General features: G+C 39.1%; 1 protein-coding gene across 1 annotated transcript; it reads right to left on the bottom strand.

The window, feature by feature from the left end:
• Positions 1–559: 559 nt before the first annotated feature.
• LOC120528766 (paraneoplastic antigen Ma1 homolog) lies at positions 560–1,288 on the bottom strand. Its single transcript, XM_039752905.1, has one exon. It carries the CDS (start codon positions 1,286–1,288, stop codon positions 560–562), a length of 729 nt encoding a protein of 242 aa, XP_039608839.1.
• Between the last annotated feature and the right edge of the window lie 19,186 nt (positions 1,289–20,474).

Raw genomic sequence — 20,474 nt, 5'->3', positions numbered from 1 at the left:
AGACGGTTTCAGGGCATGAATTAGTCTTTTAATGACTTTGCTCTGATTCTCTTGATTATTGCACTTATTTGCAAAATGTCCATTTTCCCCACACCGGTAGCAGAATTGCTCCTCAGCTAGTCTGGAGATTCTAGGGGAAGAGCTTACTACTTTAGGGAAACTTCCACTGCTGACACCGTAGTTGGGTTGGCTGAACTATCGGCTGGTGTCATTTTCTTATTTAATTGGATCTGTAGTCTCTTTACTTGTTTCTGTAAAGCACGGAGCTCACCTACGTGTGTATCGGCTGAAAACATACTATCTGAGCACTCTTTCTGAGTTTCAGTCGATGAAATTGCAGCAGATGTAACTATAGACTTGAGCTCCTTAAGTTCCGCTTTTAAGCTTTGAATCTCAGCTTGTTTTAAATCACTTGTCTGTTTTGGCTGTACCGGATGCACAAAAGCGGTGAGTTTCCTCCTGGAAGCCTCATATTCCTCTTCAGCTCGTATTTCACTCAAGAGTTGTAGAAAGGTGGATGGCTCAGTCTTTCTCTCTCTTAAACGCAACTGAATTAGCATTAGGTCTGCGCAACGGCACCTCTCAATAACTGCTCCAAACGTGCTCTATCCATATTAGCATGGGGAAGGCCACCTCTCTGAACAACCTTAGAGAGAGACCGTTCTAAACGTCTGAGGAAATCTGACAATTTCTCCCCTGTTTGCTGCTGCATCAGTCTAAAAGCAAAATACAGATCATCCCCTGATTCTGCAGTCCCAAAGGCACTTTCAAGAGCTTCTAAGTACTTTGTAGGGTTAGCATCAGGATCACTGGTTCGTACAGCCTTTGCTATTTCTAGTGCTGGGCCTTTTAAACTCTCCATTAAACGGCGTTTTTTCTCCTTAGCTGTATATTCACTCTCCTCCACCATAAGCCATGCTTGCTCAAGCCAGTGGTCAAACTGCTCCTCTCCTGCTGGGACAGGCTGTGTTCCTGAGAAGATGCGTAGGCGGCAATATCCACCTTCAGACGAGGGTCTATGGGTCTTTTCTAAGAAGTCACCAAATGCCTGTATCACTGAATCAGCTGAGCCAGTGGGCTTCTGTGCACCTGGCAGTAGAGCTTTAATGTCCTCCATAGTTTTCCCCTCAGCCTGCATTAGCAACTTTAATTTGGTATGAAAGTTTTCATCTGCAGCTGGGGCTCTATCTATGATAACTAATGGCCATGCCTCTCCACCCTCAGGAGGATGCACCTCAGGTGGGACACTTTCGGCAGTTAGGGCGTTTTTGCTTTCACACAAGACCATGAGGCTGTTCAGTTCCAAATTGAAAATCCTTCCCTAACACGTACTCTGCCCAAGCACTTAATAGTCCCAAGAGTCTCTTCAATATGTGCTATTTCCACATCTTCAGGGACAATAACTAACAGTCCATGAGCCTCACTCAATCCTTCACCCCTGCACCATTTCTTTAACTCAGAAACTAACTCAGTTTTCTCAGCCATTACTTAGCGGAATTTTTTTTTTCAAAACTAAACCAAACAAAAAAACTCACTGGTTACCCAAGACACAGTTATCCCAGCGGTGCCTCCATTTTATGTAGCCCGTCTACTCTAACAGTGTGTAGAAAGGGGCCCCGAGTTCTTCACTCCAATGCCTAAATTAGTATAATTTTAATTACTTTAATATTTTGAGTCTCGGGTCACTATGAACAAAACATTATTAATTAAGTATAGCAATACACTGGTCAGGTAATAACAAATAAATAAAGGTAGATTAAGTTACCTGTTACATTTGTTCCCAACTCAATGGTTTATACTAAACAAACTTATAGAAAAACACCAAGAAACTGGGTTATAAAACAATGGTAAACTCCCTTTTAATTATAAACCAACAAAACACAAGTAATAAACTGGAAATAATCAAAAACTATATTACACTATTAATAATAAAAACACATTCACTCTTATCACACTATTTAAAACAAAACGTTGCAGGCCTGATTCGTAGCTTGTGAGCGTTGCGACCAAAAACCTAACGGTCCCTTCACTCCACCAGGAGCAACAAAACAAAATAAAAAAAAGTACCCTACTTGGCAATGTGGTTATCAGTCCATCAAATCCTTCCGACTTCTCCGCCTCTATCCACGAGCAGGGAACCGCTGCTGAGCTAATCCTGAAAGCGTCTCCAAATAAACGAACGTCCACCAGAAGCGTGTTGAGCTGCGTTAGCTACTGCCTCTTCACCTTGCTACTTCTCCTCGCTGAGTTAACGAGTGGTTCATTCCGGATAAACACTGCGAACGTCTAATCGAAATTCTCCGTTTATATCAGCAGTTCATATTCCAGCAAATTATCGTGCTGATAATTTGTCTCCCCAAACTTTCTGCTACACCAACTCGGCGTCCTGCTTTCTCCCTCTTTTTTCTTTTTTCTCTCTCGCGGTTCTTCCACCACCTTCCGTTTTTTCTACCCATCCGGTTATCAAAATAAAAGTCTGCATAACCAGGTAACGAACTGCTACACTAAAACGAACAGTTTAAAACATAACATTTACATTTTTTACATCAGTAACTTATTTACATAAATCAGTTAGTTAGTTAAGCACATTTTAACCTGGGCTACATAAAGATAACAGGTTTTATTCATCGATTCGTTTCTTATTGCATCAATAAACAGCTCGTCTTCTTCTTTATCTGAGACCTGACACACTGCATGCACGGGTTTTTACACTGTCTTCCTTTAGCGGGACATTGACTTTTCCAACGTGTGCTTTGTTTCCGCAGTAGTTGGATTTATGAATATGCTTGTATGTATGAGGCGCTTCATATTTTTGCTGCCTTTTCAATTGTGTAATTCTGTTTTGTTCAGCGCTTTTGGAACTGTTGCCTTTTATCTGTGCACCGCGTCAGTTCCGTGAGCGCTCGGTGTACATGCATCGAAGGTTCCCAGCTGTGCTGGTGCCATCTCGTGCTATGTCCGTGGCTGTATTTAATGTTACCTTAGTCCTGGCACTTAAAACTTTCTCTCGCAGTTTCGCTGAGTTTGTGTCAAACACCATCCTGACCATCTCATCTTCCTCTCCATAAGCACAGTCCTTCACCCGTGAATATTTACCCGTGGCAGTTTGCTATTGGATTGCCGCTGACGGACGGCCTTATATGGGCAGGCACTAAATTACAAACGCCAGCGGCAGCCTGTCTATGAACTTAATTTAAAGTGTAGGTTTACATCGTGCTTTGTTTCAAGTAGCAGAACTCATGAATATGGTTGTATATGTCACTCGCTCGCTTCTTATTGTTTCGCTGCCTTCTCAATTATATAATGCATGTTTTCTTCAGCGCTTTTTGAGGTCTTCCTGGTTTTCTATGTACTGCGTGATTACGTGGGAGGCGTGATGATGTCACACGAAACTCCGCCCCCACGGCGTTGAAGCTCATCTCCATTACAGTAAATGGAGAAAAACTGCTTCCAGTTATGACCATTGCGCGTAGAATTTCGATATAAAACCTGCCCAACTTTTGTAAGGAAGCTGTAAGGAATGAACCTGCCAAATTTCAGCCTTCCACCCACACGGGAAGTTGGAGAATTAGTGATGAGTCAGTGAGTGAGTGAGTGAGTGAGTGAGTGAGTGAGTGAGTGAGTGAGTGAGTGAGGGCTTTGCCTTTTATTAGTATAGATTTACTTTATTGTCACTGCGTCAGTTTACACAATACAGATTCATGTCAGCGTATTGGTAACATTTGCAGACGTTCCGCTATATAAATATGGTGACATCTGGCATAGAACAAGGTTGACAGACGTCCCGTTTTGAACAGGACTGTCCCGAGTTCAACAGACTCAAATCCCAAGTCCTGCATTACCTCTGAAAATCCCAAATTGAACAAAAATTGTATGTAGAAAAAAAATTCAATTTGAATATGAAGTTAAAGAGGCTTGCAAAATTTTTATAGACAGCCTAGCGTAGCGCCTTTTATGAACAAATTTTGTAACTTTTAGCTGAATTCAAGTATTTGAATCTTCTCTGTTCATGTACGTTCTATGTTTGTGTCGTCATACGTTTCTTGCTCTCATCATGGCTGCTTGTGTTGTGTATAATTAGTTTTGAAAGTGAAGTGATAATTATTCTGTGACTATTTTATATATGTTCTCTTCTATGTATGTACTTATTTACATATAACTAAATGTTTGGATTACATTTTTATATATATATGTACTGTATATACTGTACCTGTATAAATATATAAGTAATAATTTAATTATAATGATCTACTTTTTTGTTCTCCTTAATTCCTTAATATATCTTTTTGGTTGCTTGAAATGGTTGCTGTCCCAATCTGTGATTTTGGAAATCTGTCAATCCTGGCATACCATTATACTTCAATTGGATAAATCTGAAATTTTTAGTGGTACTTAATTTGCTTATCAGGTAGTCCAAGTGCTAGGTTTGAAAATGGGTTTTTGATCTCTGTTTTGACTGTTGACTTTGATTCTTGGCTTTCCCCAGTACTCTGTTTGCTTGTGTATCTTTTTGATCTCTTGGTTTTCACCCACCTTGTAGTGCTGGGTGGTATGACCAAAATTCTATATCACGGTATTTTTCAAAATTGTACTGGTTTCACGGTATTCAACAGTATTTTTTTCCCATGCATGAGTTAACCACATTTTCCACTGCAATTACTGCAATAGACTGGCTAAGAATAACCCATTCCACTGTCATGAGAACTGTACATTGTACAAAAATTTTTTTAATATGCACACAAGTATTATTACAGGTTTGCATGGCCCCATAAAGTGATAGTTTTCAAGGAGGGGGGCACTAATGAGCGAAAATGAAGAGAATGAATCACAGTGCATGACAGTTGCAGTCAAAATATGGAACCTGTTTATATAACAGATTTTGCAAACAACTTAAACTAAAATAATGTCAACCATCTAAAGAGGCATTTAGACTTAGTAAAATATCCAGAGGTGTTTGTCAGAAGTTGTATTGCACTGAACATGTCTTAGAAAAGGAATAAACAGTAAATATTTTTTGTAAACCAACTACACTTGAATTAAAGGAATACTTTTTAATCAGAGTATAGCATAAAGTCAATGAAACTTATGGGATATTAATCTGGTCAGTTAAGTAGCAGAGGGGGTTGTTAATCAGTTTCAGCTGCTGTGGTGTTAATGAAATTAACAACAGATGCACTAGAGGGGCAACAATGAGATGACCCCCAAAACAGGAATGGTTTAACAGGTGGAGGCCACTGACATTTTTCCCTCCTCATCTTTTCTGACTGTTTCTTCACTAATTTTGCATTAGGCTACAGTCAGTGTCACTACTGGTAGCATGAGGCGATACCTGGACCCTACAGAGGTTGCACAGGTAGTCCAACTTCTCCAGGATGGCACATCAATACGTATCATTGCCAGAAGGTTTGCTGTTTCTCCCTGTACAGTCTCAAGGGCATGGAGGAGATTCTAGGAGACAAGCAGTTACTCTAGGAGAGCTGGAGAGGGCCATAGAAGGTCCATAACCCATCAGCAGGACCAGTATCTGCTCTTTTGGGCAAGGAGGAACAGGATGAGCACTGCCAGAGCCCTACAAAATGACCTCCAGCAGGCCACTGGTGTGAATGTCTCTGACCAAACAACCAGAAAGACTTCATGAGGGTGACCCAAGGGCCCCATGTCCTCTAATGGGCCCTGAGCTCACTGCCCAGCAGCATGCAGTTCGATTGGCATTCGCCATAGAATACCAGAATTGGCAGATGCACCACTGGTGCCCTGTGCTTTTTACAGATGAGAGCAGGTTCACCCTGAGCACGTGACAGAAGTTAAAGGGTCTGGAGAAGCCATGGAGAACATTATGCTGCCTGTAACATCATTCAGCATGAGCAGTTTGGTGGTGGGTTAATGATTGTCTGGGGAGGCATATCCATGGAGGGTCACACAGACCGCTACAGGCTTGACAAAGGCACCTTGGCTGCCATTAGGTATCAGGATGAAATCCTTGGACCCATTGTCAGACCCTATGCTGGTACAGTGGCTCCTGGTGCACGACAATTCCTGGCCTCATGTGGTGAGAGTATGCAGGCAGTTCCTGGAGGATGAAGGAATTGATACCATTGACTGGCCACCACACTTTCCTGACCTAAATCCAATAGAACACCTCTGGGACATTATGTTTTGGTCCATCCAATGCCACCAGGTTGCACCTCAGACTGTCCAGGAGCTCAGTGATGCCCTGGTCCAGATCTGGGAGGAGATCCCCCACAACACCATCTGTCATCTCATTAGAAGCATGCACCGATGTTGTCAGGCATGTATATAAGAACACAGGGGCCATACAAAGTGCTGCGTACAATTTTGAGTTGCTGCAATTAAATTTTGGCAAAATGGACTAGCCTTCCACATAATTTTTTCACTCTGATTTTTGGGGCGTCTTTGAATTCAGGGCTCTGTAGGTTGATCATTTTCATTTCCATCAAACGATGTGGCATCCTTTCGTTCCTAACACATTACCCAGTCTATATCAGTATAGATATCCAGGAGGATTTCTTTTTCCCATTGAGATCTGATGTGTTTTCAAAGTGTTCCTTTAATTTTTTTGAGCAGTTTATATGTATTAATGAATGATTGCTCAGTGTTTCTCTTAAGGTTTCTCCTAAGAACAAAAAAAATTCACTTAAATTAATTTTGACAGTTTATGGATATAATTAGCCTTCATCATGAATATCGCCTATATGCCATGCAGTGCCTAGTAGGAGTATGTGTCAATCAAAGTGCGTTCTCATTTGTTGTCATTAAAAACAGCAGATTAACTATAGGAACAGACTGAATGTAATGGCCTTAAGATCAGTTCCTTTTTTGCACCCAAAGCTGTCAGGATTGGCTTTAGCCCCCATGACCTTGAACTGGAATAAATGTGTTTGAAAATGAAGAATGGATGGACTTTCATTATGAATCCTACAATTTATGCATATTACAGGAACATTAAAATCTGGTACATTATAATCTGTCTTGCCAAGAGAAAATTACCACCCTTCCACAAAAGATTGCAAGATTTTAATTAAAAAATTAAGCTCAAGAAAAGAATGAATTCAATAAAAAACAGGTTAATTTTAAACTTTACCCAGTTTTGCAGAGAGGGCTATTGAAGCAATCCCAATACAATGTGCATATAAAACAAGTAAAAATGTCTTGTGTCAGTTCCTCAGTTAGTAGAAGGGGTCCCTTTCATCAATAGTGCAACGGGTGCCTTCACTCCAGCAAGGGTATCTACCCACTCAAGATTATAGGAGAGCTGTCCCTTCTGTCTTTACAATTCCCTTTTAGATTTCTTTGTGGTCATGTGATCAAAAGGGGCAACACTAACTTTCATATTTCTGCACGTTTTCTGTTGGCTTGGTGCACTCAAGACAGCAGTGTGAATGCAGTGTGTATTGCTAGTTTTAGACATCTGCTTTGGTAGTTGTGTCTATTACTGCACTTTCAAATGGTGCATATACGAGGTGTGATCAAATAATACTGTGAATGTTGATGCAGAACACCATCCAAGAGCAACGCAAAACAATTCAATACAGGTTCTCACATGTCCATCCTAGAGCCTAGTTTGTGACAAGTTTCAACTTGTTTGATACTGTCAGTCATTTGTGAGCCACTGTTGAGTTCAAGTGTGTTTTTCAGGTCTGTCGTTAATAATGGATATCGGGCAACGTATTAACATGAAATTTTGTTTCAAATTACAAAAAGCTCAGGAAACCCATCAGATGTTAAAATCGGTTTGTGGAGACACTGCACTTACAATTAACTGTTTACAAGTGGTTTGATCGATTTCATAATGGATCTGACTCGGTTGAAGACAGGTGTCTCTCTAGCTGTCCTTCAACATCAATAACCAAGGAAAATGTTGAAATGGTTTCATTCTTTATCAAGTCAATGCTGCTTGTCACACATCCCTTCTAGTACAACAATTTCTGTCGAATAAAAACATTACGCTGCATCTGCATCCACCTTATTCACCGGATCTGGCAGCGTGCGACTTCTGGCTGTTCCCTAAATTGAAAATGACCATGAAAGGCAAACAATTTCAAGCCATTGAGGACATCCAGGCAGCCACTACAGCCCAACTAAAGACATTCTTGAAAGAAAACCTCCAGAAATGCTTCGCAGACTGGCAGGAGCATTGGGATAAGTGCATTCGAAGTGGACTAGTAGTTGTAAATCTTTTACTGCAATAAACATTTCTTTTTTAAAACATTCAACATATTTTTTGATCATACCTCATACCTAGGACTGATTTCTTTTTTTGATTTTCGAATTCAGAGAGTATAGTTCATGGTGGCTTATAAATGCTCCTCCTATCAGCAAACACTATTACTCAACATACTATATCTTAACAAATCCACCATGCAATCTGCATGATGTATGTTTACTCACATCATGCATCCATCCATCCATCCATTTTCTAACCCGCTGAATCCGAACACAGGGTCACGGGGTTCTGCTGGAGCCAATCCCAGCCAACACAGGGCACAAGGCAGGAATCAATCCTGGGCAGGGTGCCAACCCACCGCAGGACACACACAAACACACCCACACACCAAGCACACACTAGGGCCAATTTAGAATCGCCAATCCACCTAACCGGCATGTCTTTGAACTGTGGGAGGAAACCGGAGCACCCGGAGGAAACCCACACAGACATGGGGAGAACATGCAAACTCCACGCAGGGAGGACCTGTCACATCATGCATTCTTTTGATTTTCTTTGGCTTATTATGGGATTCAATTTGTGATTTATAAAGTTCTCCACCCTTTTTTCTTTTTAGATTCTTTGCATAACTTCTATGTAATAAACATGACATTTTTTCATTGTTATGCTGAATTGTCATGGTCATCCTTAAAGCTGTACACAATAAATGTAGTTTAATCTTACTGTGCCTTAATTATGTTATCCACATAACATCAAAAAATCACATCATCCTTGATTTGATTAAAAGTTTGCTAAACTGACTTTTTGACCATGAAATATTTCTACCTAACCATGTCAGCAGTAAAAAAATTCTTTTCTACAAAAAGCCAGCAACACAAAATAATTTTTACTGTGCAAACCTAACCCTGAACAGCAACTTCACATAAATGCATTTTTCACTTATTAGCTACAGTTTATTTATTTACTCTGGCTCTTTCATGTTTAATCAATTTGTTTCTGTCACATTTGCCCATAACTTGCTTAGTGGAATTTTGTAGAACAAATGATACTCCTTTGTCAGGACTGTGACCATTTGCCTGTGTCTGCAGAAACTGAATTAAACAGAAAACAGGTCTTGTCTTTACATTTCGGAAGTCACTGACTCAGACGATGACCCCCAACTGCCACTCTCACCAGAACATTGTATAAAAGGTTCACTTTCTCACCACTAAGTGGTCTTGTCATATGACTGGCAGGATGATGGACTTTACTCCTGGTACTGCTTGTAATTTACTGCAGCACCTACCTCAGTGTATCTCAATAATTCTTGGGAATTATCCCACCTGGAACCTTCATCATCCTTCTACATTTTATTTTATGCATTTCAAAACATAAGCTGCAGTCAGTTGTTTTAAATCATTACATTAAAATTACTAATGATATGATTTTTAGGTGCTGTTTACTTTTGCCATCACTCAAACTAAGTGAAATTCATTTTCAATGTGTTCATGTGCCATCAATTGGTAAAGTAGCACCCATTGTACTGAATATAGCAAAAATTATATATTTTATTTCTGTCTGTGGTATGACCTATTGCTGTATTCATTAAATTAATAAAGTCTCAATTTGTTCATCTAAAAAATAAACCAGAAATGTAAGTAATAAAGGTATCTTTATAGTACAACATGCCTTTGGCAAATTCTCCATTTGCTTTGTCCATAGCCTTATGTAACCCAGGCAAGATGAATAAACTTGGGAGGCAAAGATTGACAGGAGAGCATTCTAATTCTGTAACTCAACATAGACAAGGACAAAACATGAACTTTGATGACATACAGAGCATGACCTGCATGCTTGTATCACTATGATTTTTGTGTGTGTATCACAGTTTGCATGTGGCATGATGTTTATTTTTGTTTGCTGTTTTGCCATTAGCAACAGACCAAAATTCAAAACTAGAATTTATATTAGTGGCTGGAGGCAATTATGTTCACTACAAGTGAGAGGGAGTTAACAAATTGCTCTTAGTTGAAATTTGTATGAGTAGAAGTGCCTAGAGATGCATTTGAAAGCTTAGGAGGTACTAAAAAATAGACAGAGGTATTATGTATATTAGTTAAATCTGCCTTAGTGAACTGTTCCTTGTCGTGGAAAGAGACACATAATGAAAGACTAATCAGACAAAGTCTGAAAGTCTAATTAGCAAGCAAGAGGGGAAACTGGGGGCTTCTGCTGTGAAAAACATTCTGCCAGCATTAGGATTAATCGTGTAAGTATTTACTGGCAATATATTGAGGATGTTTAACCTGTACAGATTTAAGCCAAAGGCATGTTAAAATAGTACTCATGGGTTTAGCATTGCACAAATAAAGGTGATAAAGAGTCATTTTTAAAGCATACTTTTTATCAAACTCTTGGGAATAATTCTAGGGTCTTTAAAAACAACTTAAAAGAACACCAGAAAAAGCAAGTATATTTTCTTTCAGAAACAAGTATATTCTGTTACTATTGTTATATTCGATAGAATTAAAAGAGGTCTTCCTTAGAAAGTCAGAAGCAACCCAGCCATGTGCATCTGCTAAATTCTGACTTAAAGGGAATGAAAACATAGTTATTCTATGTTTTATATTTTTAATTAATTTTCACCACTCTATAGAAATCTGTTTTCACTTTGACATTAAAGTATTTTTCTGTTGATCAATGCAAAAAAAAGGCAAATTAAATCCACTACAAGCCAATTTTGTATAATGACAAAATGTGAAAAACCTCCAAAGGGTTGAATACTTTTTATATACACATTTTGTATACACACATACTATGTAGGGCCATCTTCCACCCCAAATACAACTTTGCCAAACACCAGAGTGGTATTCTACAAAGGACACATATGAAATTGAGACTTACCTAAGCAAATCTCACTTGAATCAGCCTTGTTTTCTTTGTAAAAGTTAAGTGTTTCACATTAACAAAATAGGACTGTGACTGGCAGACGGAGCCCCTTTCCTGCCAGGAAACCAATGTGCTGGAGAGACCAGGGGAGCAGATATGCACAGGACACTGCCTGCCTTGCTAGAGTGCTAGATGTCAGCTCCCCCCGGTGTTGCAGTGGCTCTTCAAAATCCCACAGGGGCCCATAGGAGTTATAGTTTGGCACAGCCCTATTGGTTTTCATGAGGGCCTCCAGGGGGAGCTGCAGAACGCTACTTTGGGTTTCCATCTCACCTGGGAGTACTTCCAGTTAATGCCAATGAGTCACCTGAATTGGTTCTGGGTGTAACATAAAAGTAGCCACCTCACTTCACTAGAGGAAGCAGAGTCGGGAGGGAGAGGACAACACTGACTAGAGGTGGAGTGGAGGCGGAAAGAGAAAAAGAAGACAAAGATAAAAGGATTGTGTATTGGTGGTGCTTGGACTGTTTATGGTATGGTGCTGTAGGGGGAACAAAAGAAAAGCATTTCCCCTTGAAAATAAAATGTGTGTGTTGAAAAGACTTGTGCCCAAAGTCTGTTTGTGTCATGGTTGGGTGGTTGGAGTGCACCCTGGTGGCGACAATGTGTAGGTAATCCACAATTATGTGTGTAGTCATGATATTTAAGCAGCCATGAGAACTGATCATTGATAATATCTATTAGGTCCTAAAAAGCACATAGGTTCAAAATCAGCAGATGGTGTACCTATGACTTTAATAGTATCTATGACTTGTGAAAGTAACTGGATGCAAGATGTGTTATGGGATAGCCTAGAAAAGAGACCGTATCAATCTTTTCAGACGTTTTTTCAAAAAATAATACTTAACATGTAATTGACACAAATGGAAATATTTCTGATATTAAGATTTTTTTTTGGTATTTGGTACTCTGTTTTACTCCCCAAGGGGAGATTGTCTCTTCACTTGACATTTGAGCTAAAGTTAGACCTCTTATATCATTGAAAGATGCGGAGAAATTAATTCACGCTTTTGTTTTCAGTAGACTAGATTACTGTAACGCACTCCTTTCAGGACTACCCAAAAAAGACATAAATCACTTGCAACTAGTGCAGAATGCAGCTGCTAGAATCCTAACTGGGAAAAGAAAATCCAAACACATTTCTCCAGTTTTGATGTCACTACACTGGTTGCCTGTGTCATTCAGGATTGACTTTAAAATACTGCTTATGGTTTATAAAGCCTTAAATAATCTTGCTCCATCTTATATATTGGAATGCCTGACGCGTTATATTCCAAATCGTAACCTTAGATCTTCAAATGAGTGTCTCCTTATAATTCCAAAAGCTAAACTTAAAAGAAGTGGTGAGGCGGCCTTCTGCTGTTATGCACCTAAAATCTGGAATAGCCTGCCAATAGGAATTCGCCAGGCTTTAACAGGATCATCTCCAGGCAGAGGAGTAGCTTCAGTGACAGACTTTTGTCACTGTCCTGTTCCACTGACAGACTGAGGAGATCGTTCCTCCCCCACACTATTCCACCCGGGGGAGTAAATGCGAACATTAATTTTATTTTAATTCTTTTCATTTTTATTACTATTTACTTTAATATTGTTTCTTTGTATCAGTATACTGCTGCTGGATTACGTGAATTTCCCCTTGGGATTAATAAAGTATCTATCTATCTATCTATCTATCTATCTATCTATCTATCTATCTATCTATCTATCTAATACAGTAGAGCACTTTAAAACACTGCTGAAAACACATTACTTTAACATAGCCTTCTCATTAACTTCACTTTAACTTAATACTGATACTCTGTATGTTCAGTATTTCATAATAATTATTCACAGTGGCTCCAAAATACATACTGACCCCTACTCTCTCTTCTGTTTCTTTTTCCGGTTTCTTTGTGGTGGCGGCCTGTGCCACCACCACCTACTCAAAGCACCATGATGCACCAACATTGATGGACTGAAAGCCAGAAGTCTACGTGACCATCATCATCAAGTCCTTCCATGAAAACCCTAAATACAAAGAGGACTGTTTGACTTATGTTAGGTAGATTGCCCAGAGGGGACTGGGCGGTCTCTTGGTCTGGAACCCCTACAGATTTTATTTTTTTCTCCAGCCTTTGGAGTTTTTTTTTTGTTTTTTCTGTCCACCCTGGCCACCCTTACTCTTATTCTATGTTAATTAATGTTGACTTATGTTTATCTTTTATTGTGTCTTCTATTTTTCTATTCATTTTGTAAAGCACTTTGAGCTACATTTTTTTGTATGAATATGTGCTATATAAATAAATGTTGATTGATTGATTGATTGATTGACTGTCAGAGTGCAGGGTCAGCCATTTTACAGCACCCCTGGAGAAATTTTCAGGTTACAGGCCTTGGTCAAGGTTAGACACATTAGAAGTTCTTTTTGGCAGTAATGGTATTTGAACCCAAACTCCAGATGCCAGCACAGATCCTTAGCCTCCGAGCCACAAGTTCACTGTGCTAATCTACAGTATTATCAGACCAATTCCTGATTACAATATGGTTCCGAGTTTGTGTTTTGCATAATTAAACATTAATGGCATTATTCAGATTAATAAAAGTTTCCCTTGAATAATGCACTTTAAAAATAAACACACTTGTTTGTGAATTTTATACTTTAAAAACCAAAAACAAGTATTCAGTAGAAATGTGAAGCACTGTTGGCAGCAATTGAAAATCATATTCAATCAAATCATAGAATATGTCTTAAATTTATATGCAAACATATTGTACATTTTGCAACCAAAAGAAAGCTGCAACTTCTGCCATTGGTGCAAGTGCCTCAATGTCACTCCTGCTGAAGGAATTTGCCCTCATCAGAATGACTAATCGCACAGTATGATTAGTCATACACATTAATATCATTTAAAAGGACATTCCTGTGCGCTGATGCAGTGAGGTATTTAAATTTTACATAGGCAACCTTTAGTGAGCTTGGTATTGATGTATCTCACACAAGTGCAGTCTATTGCACCTAAAAAACATTATCTAGTGTCACTGATACCTGATTTTTATGAAAAAGACATTTCATTGAGGATCCGACAGGGTTATTAAAAACAAAGTTTTTATGAGTTGAATGTGACCACAAACATCTATGTGATAATTATTTTTACAAGTACCAGACCATTCATGCAAATTTTTGTATGCTTCTGTTTTACTGACAGATCTTCAATTACCAATAATTTTGTATTTTGAATATCTTACTAGTGAAAAAAGGACTATTGTAAAAATAATAAAAGAGATCATATGCAATTAATTACTGAGGTGTGCAGTTAAATTTATTTAATATATGATACTCCATTTTATATAATTTTCATAAAATATACTGTCATGAACTATATCAAAAATGACAAAGGACTTTCTATACATCCATCCATCCATCCATCCATCCAGTATCCTACCTGCTATATCCTAACCAAAGGGTCATAGGGGTCTACTGGAGTCAATTCTAGCCAACACAGGGCGCAAGGCAGGAAACAAACCCGGGCAGGGTGCCAGCCCACCACAGAAGGACTTTTTATCTATTCATTATTTGTGCTGGTGTTTAAAAGCACTAAATAGTATGTAAGGACAGGAGTACACCATGGTTGATTCTAGAAGGTCCTGAAGTGTGTTGTTTTATTCTTGCACATTACATTACTATGAACATCTCTGCTCTACTTAGTGTTAGTTGTTTACTTACTTAAAATGGTTAGTTATAAGAGTAATAATTCTAATATTATGGAATACCCCTTTAAAAATTATTTTTATCACTATATCTTTTTCTTTTGTGTCACATTGACAAACATGAGCAATGGGGATGAATGGTGTAATAATTTAAATAGGATATATTGTTAATTCTTGTCATTTTCAATAAACAGTATTTTAATGTTTTACCATTTTGTAACCAATGTATCAGATTTTTTTTAAGAAATAATGTAACTAAGATTGCAGCTACATTAAATATGCTAAAAATCCTGCCATTGACAAAAACACACCTTCATTGGGGTTTTTTTCAGTGGACAGTTTAGATTATAATGCTTCCCATTCTGCACATGAATACATAAGATTAATTAAATAATGTTCAACAACATCAAATGTGCTAAAAAAAGGCCTCAAAATATTTCCCTGAGGTTTTGTTTCTCAGCAGTCATGCTTGGATAAGTTTGATGTCTCAGTTTTAACAAGGCAAGCTCACTAATTACGCTTCATAGAATACCCCCCAGTTCTAGTCCAAGAAAGACTTAACAGCCACAAGTTGAAACTGTCGTAGAAAACATTTTAACAGGCAAATGAGCAATTTCAACTCCTTTCCTCTTCCTATCCAGGTAAGTTGCTTCCTCCTCTGTTACCAGCAACATTGCATCTTGGAATCCCTTCTCAGTCAGGTGGAACCTGCACGTGACAGAGGAGCATCCTATAAGCAGGGTTCTAAGGTTCTTGAAAGAATCAGTTGAAATCCCTTTTATGCTTGCAATCCCACACATTATTTCAAGATCCAAAAAGGGATACTAAAAGGTCAAGAAGCTTTATTTCACACCTATACAAAAAACATAGTGTATAAATAGTGTTGCAGTTTAGGCATCCAGGGTTCAGTAAAATTCAATGTGGTCCATGTAGTCAGATGAAGATGAATCTCAGTTTGTTACTTACAGGATGCTGACAAAGAAAATTTATGCTATGAGTGTTAGCAAAACTAGCACGTGAAAATACAACTGTGCATTTTTAAAGAGTTTGCTCATTATTAAAGCCACATGATGACAGGAGCTGCCAGACCAATGCTGTATTCACCTTCTATGGGAAAGATGGGAAATATGATTTTCCAAGAGGGGAATTTCACATGAACACCCTATGAGGTGGTAGCTTCCAGTATGACACTGTGGAAAAAACAATGCTGTCCATTGGTGATGTACTCTAGTAAAGCAAATTTGTGGTATATCATAATAAATTACACACATTGTGAAAAGAGGGGCTGAACGCATCCCTAAAAGACTCGGTGTGGTATAGCGGGTCCACAGCACGCTCAGCAAAGGCCATTTTTTTAAAATAAATAATCACTGCACTCGAGGTGGCTTCGTGAGGGGGCGTAGTGGTTGTAGCAAGCCGCGGGGCGATCTGTGGTGTGGGCGTTTCTCACCGAGTGCACTGGTGAGGAACTGCCCACATCCGTGATTGTTCCCGTGGCTAAAAGCTGCTATGGCCCCTCGCTATATAAAAAGAAGCGTGAGGCGGTTGGGGAGAGTAGAAGAAAAAGGCGAAAAAAAAGAAAAAGAAAGACGGAGGTTGCAGAGAAGAAGGCAGAGCGCAGGTACAGAAGAGCGAGCGAGGGAGAAAGCAGGCAGCTGAGAGGCGAGCCCACAAGGGTAGTGTTTGGCTGATACTCAGTGGGACTGAGAAAGCGGTCGCTCCAGCTGAGCGACTAAGTAGCTGGAGTGACCAGTGGAGGAATCAACTTGACCGTAGAAGGAGCGGGAGTCGAGAAGGCTTTGGGCTGGTGTAGTCCCAGCTTGAGTGCCTTGGCCGCTGGGAAATAACCCAAGTCTTGGTCCGGTTGGGAGCCTGACGAAGCCAAGGGTTGAAGGGCTACCGGACCTGATTGAAGGGCAGCTGATCCTGCAGGTAGGCGACTCTCCTGTAGAGCAGACCAGATGAGCGTAGCAGGGGAGCCGCCATGGAAGCAGAAGACACCGGGCTTTTGGTTTTAACATATTACTTCCTGTACTATTTTTACCTCGTTGTTTTTAGAAGATTTTTCTATTTATTGATTTTAACCTCCACGTTTTCCTTTAACGGATTATTTATTTAATGAAGATTTTTGGGACTCACTGCACTTTATTTATTGGACACTTTGTTTTTGATTGTTTTTTAATAAAAGCACTTTTACACTTGTTACCATCCCCTTGCTCGATTGTTATTGCCTTCACTGACTAGCTCATCGGTTACATTACCGACGGTGTTGGGTTCAAGGGCTCCCAAGCAGCGATGGGAGCATGGAGCCGAATCCGCATCGTCACACGCGGTCCTCCAAAACCCCATCTTAAATGATGATACAATGGGAAACAAATACAGTTTTTTACCTCCTCTTTGCTCGATTAGCTGCTGCTGCGCCGCGTGGTCTGCTTCTCGCACGGCACTTCGAACATTTATAAGCCTGTACAGCAGCTGTCCATTTGTCTTATTGACTTGTCTCTCTTCTCCCCCAGACATCCTCTGCTTTTTTCTTAATGCTTTATTATGCTGTTTGCGAATAAAGTTTGTTTCTTGAAAACCCTGAATGAATCTGTGCACCTGTGCAACCCAAGCGTGACAGTGGTACAGAAATGGATCCTCAGGACGATGTGAATGTTCCGCTTCCTCCAGACCCAGAGGTACTGCCTCCTAGTCCTGCTGTTGCTCCTAAGGATCTGCTAGTGAAGATTGGTCCCTTGCACAACCCCAAGATGTTCCTGCTAGCTTAAAGTTTGTTTCTTGAAAACCCTGAATGAATCTGTGCCACAGTGCAACCCAAGCAAGACAACATATAAAGAGAGACATTGCAAATATTTTATCTTTTAAACAAATAGCAGTACCTAAAATAGATATATAATCTAGTGCCTCAGAAAAAGAAATTTGATGATGATTTTAGTGCACGCTGTATGTAAACATAGAGAGAGAATCAAGAAGATGCCAAATGAGAAGGAGCTGAAATATATAGCGTACTAATACAGTTACATAGGGGTTATTAAAAGATCGGCATCTTGTCATTTTTTTTATAGCTGATATTTAGCAATGGTGTCTCCAGCCATATAACAAAACAAGTACTAAGGTGTAAATAGCAGGACTTTGTGGATGAAGCAGACACTTTTTAGCTAAACTGTGCTGTTTTTAGAGAACATTAAGTATGACCCTCAAAATGTCAGGAGAGAATGTGAAACAATAGGTCAAAGAGTTGTAGAGGTTTACTTTTCTCTCTATGACTGTACCAGAAAATCCGAATTTAACCTTAACAGCTAGCTCGCTGAGTAATTATTGCAGCAGATGCAGTCAGACTGCTGTCTAAGATTTGATCACATGCAACTGTCTCAGAAGGTACTTGGTAGTGGTCAAATGAACCCAGATGTCAGTTTATATTTATTTTGACCACAAAGGCAATTAATTTTACTGTCAATACAATAACACCTTCAATTGTTTCTTAACTTCTATCAACAACAATGGATGATGGGATCAAAACTAAAGGGGAGAGAAGCACAGGGTCATGGTTGGAGTGAGAATGGGAAAGAAGGAAATAAAGCACATTGAGAGCCAGATGGCTGTAATAACTTAACCTGTCTCTGACTTGTCTGACCTAATTATAACTGTAATTGAAAAATAAGAAATACAACAAATGCAAAAAACATTTATTTAAAGTTGGGACAAATTAACCTTCAATAAATATTACCAGAAAATGAAAAACTAATATATTTGCCTAAATACAATATTATTTTAAAACAAACTAGAGCAAAGTTTTCAGTTTAACAACAAACAGCAAAGTAGACTGTTGGACTCTTTTTCACTTTGTGTTAGGCAAGTGGTCACTTTGGGGATGTTTGGTTTGAGTAATTAAAACCCAAGGTTTTAAGCATGGGTTCCATTCAAGGCATTGGAATACACTTTATTTGGGATCTCTTTACATCAACTCAATATGAAATTGCTATTGTAAATTTTCTTTATATGTTTCTGGGGCCTATATTGTATTGTGAACAGAAAACTGTGTAATTCATGCTTGTATCAATATGTAACACATCACCACTTTTTTTTTTACTCTCTGGTGCCATAAAAAGTATAACTTACCTCGAGCATTCTGTCTTCCTTACTTGAAATTTTTTTATAACCAATGTGGTCCATGGCCGGCCTTTTATCCCAGCCAATACCCCCAGGCTGCCAGAGGGAGCCCTCCCTACGACATGGAGATGCTTCAAATTCCAGCAGGGCATCATGGACTATAGAGTTTTCCTGTAAAGCCCTGCTGGATAACATCAGGACCAACAGGGGTTGCTCCAGGGAGAACTAGGGACTACCATTTGCCCTACGCCCCGGAAGTACGTCCGAGTCACATGGACGGAAGGCATGACATATTTCCGGGGTGAAGAAAAGGACCTTTTATCTGACTTGGAAGTGATAAGGAATCATGGACTGAAGGATGAGACACACTTCCGGGTCAGGAACTATATAGAACTTTGGGAACTCCCAGACGACGAGCTGAGCTGGTAGGAAGGGTGGCTAAGTGTCTGGGAGTTGGAGGATTGATTATTATTATTGTATTGATTATTTAATGAGTAGTGTGGAGTGAAGGGTGCTTGGTGCACATAATTATTATAATACAAAATAATTATTGGACTTTAACCTGGTGTTTGGTGTGGTACCTGAGGGTTCAAGGGAGCGATAGTGCCCCCTACTGCTACACCAATAAGCATAGCTAGCTATGAGAGTAAACAAAACTCTGGTCTTCATTCAGTTACACAGATATACAATGAAACATTTTTTTGGGTTATTTCATGTGACTTTTATATATTTTTGGGTAGTGAATTCAAAATAAACATTTTGTCACAAAATACAGTATATTTTCTAGCTCTAAATAATATTTTTTGTGTTTTCACACAATAATTATATAACTATCAATATTTTATTTTAATAATTTGAATTATTTGTAATTTTGAATTCTTTTCTAATACTAAAATCTATTTTTAAAGTAAAACAGTTATTCTATATGATTAGAAGATCTGAATATAGCTTGAATTGAACACTTTGATGAGTCATAGCAGCAGGTAGCAACATATCTGGAATTGCCCATCGCCCACCATACCATATGCACCAAACCAACCTCAGTGTGACTCAGTCAGTTGATCAGGGTACCCCTTTTTGTTGGAATGTTAATACATATTATGACCTACAGAGGTTGTGTAAACAGTCCTGGTTTTTAGCTTATTATGCCTACTTTGGAATAAAACTTGGTAACCATGACAAACAGTGTATCCCTCATGATGTCCGCTATATTTGTGTTGCTAAAATAAGACAATAGACAAATGAAGAAAAAGAAGAAGAAGGTGCTTGCTTTTGATAAACCGATAATTTGGAGGAAACTTAAAAATCATAGTGACAGTTGTTATTTCTGTTCCTGAATATTTCAAGGATACAGAAAAAAGAATCAGAAAGAAAGTGTTTATCCTAATCCTCCATCAGTAATACTGTCAAAAGCATCAGATTTAGCTTGGTGGATTCATATAAAGTGATGCTCCTGCCATTTCATATTAAGCTTGGTTTAATAAACAAACTTGTCAGAGCCTTTTCAAAAGGTGGAGCCTGTTTGTATGTGTTTGTGCTGAAAAACCTCCAGGCTTCCTGT

This window comes from Polypterus senegalus, chromosome 4 (assembly GCF_016835505.1).
Source record: "Polypterus senegalus isolate Bchr_013 chromosome 4, ASM1683550v1, whole genome shotgun sequence".
In the NCBI taxonomy this organism is placed as follows: domain Eukaryota; kingdom Metazoa; phylum Chordata; class Cladistia; order Polypteriformes; family Polypteridae; genus Polypterus; species Polypterus senegalus.
This window is presented reverse-complemented; position numbering and strand designations above follow the sequence as displayed.